Source organism: Mytilus edulis, chromosome 4 (genome assembly GCF_963676685.1).
Source record: "Mytilus edulis chromosome 4, xbMytEdul2.2, whole genome shotgun sequence".
Lineage (NCBI taxonomy): Eukaryota > Metazoa > Mollusca > Bivalvia > Mytilida > Mytilidae > Mytilus > Mytilus edulis.
This window is the reverse complement of record NC_092347.1, coordinates 11,744,576-11,752,644: the sequence shown is the minus strand read 5'-3', so window position 1 is coordinate 11,752,644 and position 8,069 is coordinate 11,744,576. Positions and strand designations below refer to the sequence as shown.

General features: G+C 32.8%; 1 protein-coding gene across 2 annotated transcripts in view; it reads left to right on the top strand.

Moving 5' to 3' along the window:
- LOC139518975 (transient receptor potential cation channel subfamily M member 8-like) overlaps positions 1-8,069 on the top strand; it is a 110,684-nt gene that overhangs the window by 78,482 nt on the left and 24,133 nt on the right. For both annotated transcript variants that reach the window (XM_071310682.1, XM_071310681.1), the window contains exons 3-8: positions 124-314; positions 2,289-2,442; positions 3,110-3,260; positions 4,493-4,664; positions 5,055-5,202; positions 5,787-6,028. In XM_071310682.1, coding sequence (XP_071166783.1) covers positions 124-314; positions 2,289-2,442; positions 3,110-3,260; positions 4,493-4,664; positions 5,055-5,202; positions 5,787-6,028 — 1,058 coding nt within the window. The remainder of the gene's footprint in view (positions 1-123; positions 315-2,288; positions 2,443-3,109; positions 3,261-4,492; positions 4,665-5,054; positions 5,203-5,786; positions 6,029-8,069) is intronic.

The window sequence follows — 8,069 nt, the reverse complement described above, 5'->3', positions numbered from 1 at the left end:
GGACGGACGGACTGACGGACGGACGGACGGACTGACAGACAGAGGTAAAACAGTATACCCCCCTTTTTTAAAGCGGGGGTATAATTAATTTACAGTTTGGTTACATATAATTATATTTTGCAGATTGTTTGATTCTCTACAAAGGTTCGTCGGAAAAGGTTAGCTCGATCGTGAGAGAAGCAGTTGAGGATTTTAATAAATTGCAATTAGAAGGCGATGATGTGTTTATAAGTATAGTGGGAATTCTACCGGAAGAAGAAAGCTGCAAGACCTGGTTTCATCTCCATCACGAAAAAGAAACAAAATACGGTTGGGTAGGATTAAATCATTTTCTATAAAGGTGGTAACGTTAGTATACTGCAATCCATCTTTATATTATATTTAACTACTACAATATTAAAGATTTTATTGCCAAAAAAGACAAAGATTTTAAAAAGGCTTATCGAGAGGTAACCGTGCGCACATTTTGAGAAATGTACTTCGGTCAACGCTTTTACACCCCAATGAAGTTACAAAAAGAAGCATTCAATTCTTAAATGCATTAAAAATACATGCAGCTAGTCGAAAGTTTTAATGAAGTTTAATACAACCATTCAGTGCTGTATAAAATTTTATAATTCTAATTGCATTTTCTTGTAATAAACTTCTTTTTTGCATGATTCAATTATTTTATTTTAAAGATTGAACGTATTTGGTCATTAAAGAATTTAAGATTCAATATATGAAAAATCGATCAAATATGAAATAAAACGTCACTTTTAGGTGGTTTTTGTCAAAAATGGAAGAGGTCGCATTCATGTTCAGTCCAGATATTTATATATTTATATATGTAGGACTCTAAAGTGCGATGGTACTCTAAAGTGCGATGGTCACGCTAAAGTACGATGGTCTACGCTAAAGTGCGATGGTGTCAGACGCTAGAGTGCGATGGTTGTTTGTGTTTTATAAGTGCAATCAGAAATCACGCTAAAGTGCGATGGTATGACACGTTAAAGTCTGATGATGTAACGGGAATGTGGTTCAGGCAATGGTTTTCGTTTGTTGCTGAGTTCCTATAACATTTTCGTTTATTGTTTTAATTTTGTGTCAAGCCTTAGTATTCTACTTTGAATTGTTTTACACTGGTCATTGGTGGCCTTTGTCTGTTGCATGGTCTATGGTATATGGTATAACCCAATATAGCTTGTTGCGGCATTGACCAAGGCTTTACGTTGACGACCGTATGATCATTAGCTGCATACATGAACGCATTTGGGATTGGATGGATAGTTTTTCTACATCTTCTTATGTTTATTTAAAGTACGATAGTTGTTCAAAAGGTGTAATGGTTACACTGCAGTATAGTACATTGTAAGTACATCCGGAATTTAGTGGAAGTCGTTTTTTAATAAAATAATATGTTATAAGACAATGCCCCGTGTTAAAGGTCATACTTAAAGTTGCATATTTCAATGACATTAGGTCGAAGATAGATATAGTTGTCGTATTGGCAATCATATAGTATGATGCTACTACACATCTGTTTGTTAGGTTGCTGTCTTATTGACGTATATTCATTATTTAACAGTAATATTAACCATATACATGTAGTATTTTTTTTTGTATTGAATATAATTCAATTAGAAAGTAACTGTTTTGATTAAAGTTATTTCTACAATTTCACAAATTAAGTTAACCTATTCCAGCAACGACCAAACATTCCAAATTGTGATCATTTGTTTTTCTCTTCTCTTCTTTCTTTTCTAATGTAATAAAATTCCTTAATCTGGACAAATATTCTCGTCATAATGCTGTCGAACGTTGCAAACGTCGATGTATTTGCGGGAAAACTCACTTTAACGTATCAAATCATCGTACTTTAGCGTATCAAACCATCGTACGTTAGCGTAGATCATCGAACTTTAGCGTAACCATCGCATTTTAGCGTCCCCATCGCACTTTAGAGTCCTACATATGTCATGTATTATTATCAAATAATCATTACATTTGAATATTTAGACTGAATACAAGTGCGGCTATTTCATTTTAGACAACAACGCTTTAAAATTAGCACAAACGCTGATAGTTTCCAGTATTTTTGCATGAAAAAAAAAAGAAGATAGCATTTGATTTCTATTAAGTTATCATACAGCCCACATGTATGTAAACCTGCTTTCCAAAAAATAGCCTAAAGAAGACAACTTTGTAAAAACGTTATATCTTTGGCCCAAATAAAGGTCTTACTGGGTCTACTCTTTTCTTTGGGACCAAAATCGGTCTAGTTTTTTACCATTTTTATTTTTTGTAAGGACTATTGGCAAAAGAAGGACAGCGACTGTCTGCTGGGAGAAACATATCATATTTGGATGGAGAAGAAAAGGTCATATGCTGAGTTCCATGCTTCCGTATTGAAAGAAATAGCACAAAACGAAATATCTTTCATGACTCTTGAAGACAAAGCATGTAAGTTTCATTCGGGTCAGATTCATACCAATGTAATATCAATGTACTATATGTTATTGTTTCAAATTACGGTGAATGGGTTGTAGTGTGAGTATTAACTTTAAGGTACCAGTTCTAATGTAGTTTGAACACCATCTGCAAAAAATATTCAGCAGAATTGGAAGCAACATTTATTCAATATTTTTTACTGTGGAAACGTGAAAACAATTAACATAAACATTCAATAAATTGAATGTCAGAACTTAACACATTTAACAACAAAAGATCGTTAATTCTTTGGGTTTTAAAAGTCATTTTTTGGTTTCGAAAATACTTTTAAAATGTTAAACAATATCACAATGATGTAAAAAATCACAACGTAATATGTTCGGTGCTTCTTCAAAGAAAAATGATTATTATATTCTGTGATTTTGGGACGTCGTATTTTATTCAGTTTATCTCGCCTAGTATATTTTTGTGACATTTTGTGATTTTGCCATTTGATTAGGGACTTCCCGTTTTTTTTTTCATTTAACATTATATTGTTATAACAAAAAAGAAAATGACAAAATAGCAAACTGTGAGGGATAATCAAAGCGGAAAATCCTTTAAATATACATTATATATTTTTTAATATTTTTTCAACCTTTGAAAGTATAAAGAATAATACAGTTCATCATATAATTAGTGCAGTGGAATGTTCCAGTTCTAACAATAGTAGCAGAAGGTGACTTAGATACAGTAGAAGCCGTTAACCAAGTTTTGAATCAAAACTTGCCTATACTGATTATTAAAGGTTCGGGGAAAGCAGGTGACTTTATTGCTGAATTCATTGAAAAGTAAGATATGATATTTCTAGATAATTAAATGATTAAATAAAAGAGATAATCAGTATTCACTCTCCTGTAAATGTTTCCGGTAACAGCATTCGTCATTGCACAATATTCATCGGAATTCCATATTCAACATACTTTGTTAAAGTTCTTAAACTTTTTATAAGCTTTGATCCGTAAACAAATATATATATCGAAATTTTGTCACGTACTTTAACTTTTGAGCATACGGGTATATATCTACCAATGGATACAATATTCCCGTGCTTGCATTTCCTATCATGATTTTCTTGATAGAGGGTTCCTGCTCACAAGGATGCTTTTAAACCAAGAGTTCCGAATGGTGAAGTTGAAATCATCCCTTCGTAAATTTTACGGACGCCATCACGGGTTGGTTGACGGTTATGTAATAACCTTTTCACAAATGATATCGTATATGTCCGTTACGTCGTAACTACAATCCCCTTCCCTTTTGTGAATATGACCTACCGAATTAGACTATTTACCGGATTTGTTATCACATAAGCAACACGACGGGTGCCACATGTGGAGCAGGATCTGCTTACCCTTCCGGAGCACATGAGATCACCTCTAGTTTTTTAGTGGGGTTCGTGTTGTTTATTCCTTAGTTTTCTATGTTGTGTCATGTGTACTATTATTTGTCTGTTTGTCTTTTTCATTTTTAGCCTTGGCGTTGTCAGTATATTTTCGATTTATGAGTATGACTGGCCCTTTGGTATCTTTCGACCCTCTTTTAAGAGTAACAATAATACTATCACTCGAAGACGATAAGGTGCTCATTAACCAAACACAACACAGTGTTATACGCGTTATTCTCATTGTTAAAATTTGACTTCGAAGCTGTTAAATTGGTGCTGTACGCGAGATTTGTCAGATGTTTCGCTAAAATTATATAATTCTAAAAAAAAACTTTATTTATATCGCGAACAAGTTAGCCTCGACCAAAACAATTTTTGCCAAGGAATGATTGAATATAGAATACCACTCACTGTTAATTTTTTAAGCGTTTTGGTCACAATCTCTAGATTTTGTACAATATTGCCGTATTGCTGTGTCATGGCTATTTATCTTATGAAAATGTTACATTTTGATCAATTATTTAAAAAATATGAAATAGTTTGAAATATTTGATTGTAGAATCAATATGTCTTATAACCGTGTATTTTCCTTACAGCACTTACAAAACGTTTAACATAAAATTAAGATTTTTTTTTCAGAGATACCATTAAGATATCTGAATATATCAAAGACAAAACACCACTGTTATTTGGTATATCTTCTCATGACCTGATGAACAAAGAATTTGTCGGCAAAGGTTATGGTTCACAAAAGCACCAACGAAATGACCTCGAGTCAATCATGGAAGCAATACAACAGCACAAATGCTTGGTAAGTGGTAAACAGTACGATATAATTTCATTTTAAAACACAATACAGACAACTGGTGATAAAAATTGTATTGCGCTTCATAGTCAAAAGTAAAAGTACTTGGTAATGCGTCATAGTATGATTCCACTGTAATATGTTTCTTTTCAAATGGAGATATTCTATCAAAACAATTCATTTAGTAGTGGTTTTTTTTAAATTGTGCATAAAAAGGTGAGATTAAACTTGAACACTGTCAAGTACAGTTTTCAATAAAAATCAAGAGGTATATATGGTATATATTTTTATTGATGAAGATTATATGCTTGTTCGACCAATGTTGTTAACATATAAATTGCACAAACCACAACTGTGTTAGAAAAGTGAAATGAATGAATCCATTTATCATGACAGATAACGATCATTGATATAAACAAACAAACACAGCCACAAGAGTTTACAGATGCAGTTACAAGAGCGATCATTAGCGGCTGGTCCCAAAACAAACCTGATGATGACGACCAGATTTATGGCAACTTAGAAAATGAGGAATTTAAACGAGGTATAGAGTGTTGATTTTCTTAATATCATTGTAATATTCATCTAAAGCTATTCCTATCATCAACGGTATTCATATATATTGTGTTTTTGTTAATTCCTCTAGCTTATTTTATCAAATTATATTAAACTTAAATCTTTTCTAAAATGCATCAACCCATGAGAATGAAAAGCCGTGAAGTCAATCAAAAATGGCTTAACGCTAAAACAGTACCCCCGAAAATAGGTTGTTCTTCAGTACCTCATGTCATAAGATTTGACTCATCTATACTTCCACCATTGTATTAAAATATATATTATGCAAAATATATTTTACTTAAAAAAAACAAAAAAAACCTATTTTATCTTGACTTCTAAAAGGAATCTGTACTGACATTCACACTTTAATTGCTAATGGTGGTGAAAACAATGTTATAACGCCTGAAATATATTCTGACGCAGGTTGCATTTAAAAGTTACTCAATATACCACTATGCATTTAATCAATCATTTAGCATATTTTATGGCCCTGAAATGTTTAGGAACCGCTTAGGTTATTTAATTTAAATAACGGTGTTGACTTAAGTTCTATATATGAATATTTTATAGTACAAAGCTATTACCATGCTAGTACCAACGACGAGGAATTTCCGACAATAGATGAACCAAATATAAAAGAAAGACACCCAACATTAGTATCTATAAATGCTATTGGGACATTACAAACTGATAATCGAAGATTCAAGGAATCCATTAAGGAAATACTGACTCCGTCATCTTTACCCCTTTATTATTACATTGCATATCAGTTGATACAAGGAATGCAAAGAAAGAAAACGGCTACCATAGAGGTAATGTTATGTTTACATCAATTCTATGTTCACATCATATTCATGATATTGATTAATAATCATTTTAATGCGATTATCTAAGTATTATTAACTTTTAAATGTCTAAAGTAAAGAGAAAAAAGAAATTGCTGTAACATATACTATTATACTCTATAACCATACTGTTCTAAAAACAAAAGCACTATACATGTATATAGTAACATACAAGTGACATTGCATATTGTTTATACACTATACATTGGATAAGAAGCGAAAAAAACATTAAAACTTATATTGTATCGATTATCATAGATGACGTTTTTCATACATGAGAAGCAAGATCTGCCTACCCTTTCTGAGCACCTGAAATTACCCCAAGTTTTTGGTAGGCTTCGTGTTACTGAGCTTTTAGTTTCTATGTTGTGTTTTGTGTATTTTTGTTTTTCTGTGGTTCTTTTTTAGCCATGGCGTTGTAAGTTAATCTTCTAATTATGAGTGTAAATGTCCCTCTGGTATCTTTTTCGATTCGTTGTTGTTCAGTGTTTCTGTTGTATTGCTGTTTTCTTTTTAAAGTTAACGTATTTCTCTCGGTTCTGTAATGTGACCAAGATTTGTTTTTGCATAATCATTTATTGACTTTTGTGAAAGATTTATCAGAGCATAGATGTACCAACTCCCAGGTTAAGCTCATTAGAAGCTATCTGTTGTTCTCTATTAACAGATTAAAAGAACCATGGCCAAATTGGCTGTCTTTGGTGTATCATGTGTGTTGTCCTCCATTAAGTAGATCTAGCTACATCTCTAATCTTTCAAAAGTTATGTAACAGCATTCCCTTCAATAGAGGACAGGTGAACTTTCAAAAACATTGTGTTTGCCCGGTCTGTTGAATGGATGGACGAACGGACATAGTCGAACGATTTCTAGACATATCCGGATCAATTTTCTTGAAATTATACTTCGAGTGAACGATCGCAACAAATTTATCCGCATAATTCTCCATTTATTTAAAAAGATAAAAGGTGCAAATGTATATCAGGCGAAATAACATTTTTTTTAAACAATCAAACATTTTGGTGGGTTCGTGTTGCTTAGTCTTTGTTGTGTCTTGTGTACTATTATTAGTGTATTTGTTTATTTCTTTGTTAGCCATGGCGTTTTCAGTTTATTTTTGATCTATGCGTTTAACTGTCCCTGTGGTATTTTTGCCCCTCTTTTATTCAGTGGGTTAGAGAAAGTTTCGGACACAAAATTTAATTGTTTAAAATGAAGAACATAAGTATGTTAAAAGCACTGGTCTACATCTGTATATTAGGCCACACCAATTTGATTCCTTGTTCGACGGGCCCGCCCGCACCTATTTTTTTCAAAACAGATTTTTTTTTATTTTTTTTATATTCCCGCTTCCCGCATCCGGAAATGTAATCATGTCCATTTCCCGCACTTTTTTTTTTTGTAAATATTATAAAAAGATATCAACATTTGTTTTTAAAATCACAGTATAACCTGTATATAACGATTTTAAACATAAAAGCACCCCACCACACTTTGTAAATATCTGTGAGAATATTTGTTTCAGCATAAAACCTATTTATCCAAAGCGGGAGTGCTCCGAATAAATTTATAACAGCGAAAACCTGTAAAGAACAAAATATTGGTTACTTTCCCCCTTACTTATATTCCCTATCAAAAAATGTTCGATGTTAGAATAAAGTACAAAGAACTTGAGTCTTCTGAAGGATTTGCCTTCAACTGCAGTTATATTGTATGCTGGCGAAACAAAACTATCCATAGCCGCAGCATGTTTATGCACCTGTCCTGATTGATTGAGGGACCTGTCGTTCAGCAGTTATCGTTTGTTGATGTTGTTCATTGGTATTTGCCCGTTTGGATATACATGATATATAAATTAGATCGTTGGTTTTCCTGTTCGAATTGTGTACGCTAATAATTTTGGGATCCTTTATAGCCTGCTGTTTGGTTTGTATCAAAGCCCTGTGTAAAAGGCCGTACTTTGACCTGTGGTTGTTTAATATTATCAGGTTGAGAACAACCCTCCCTCAG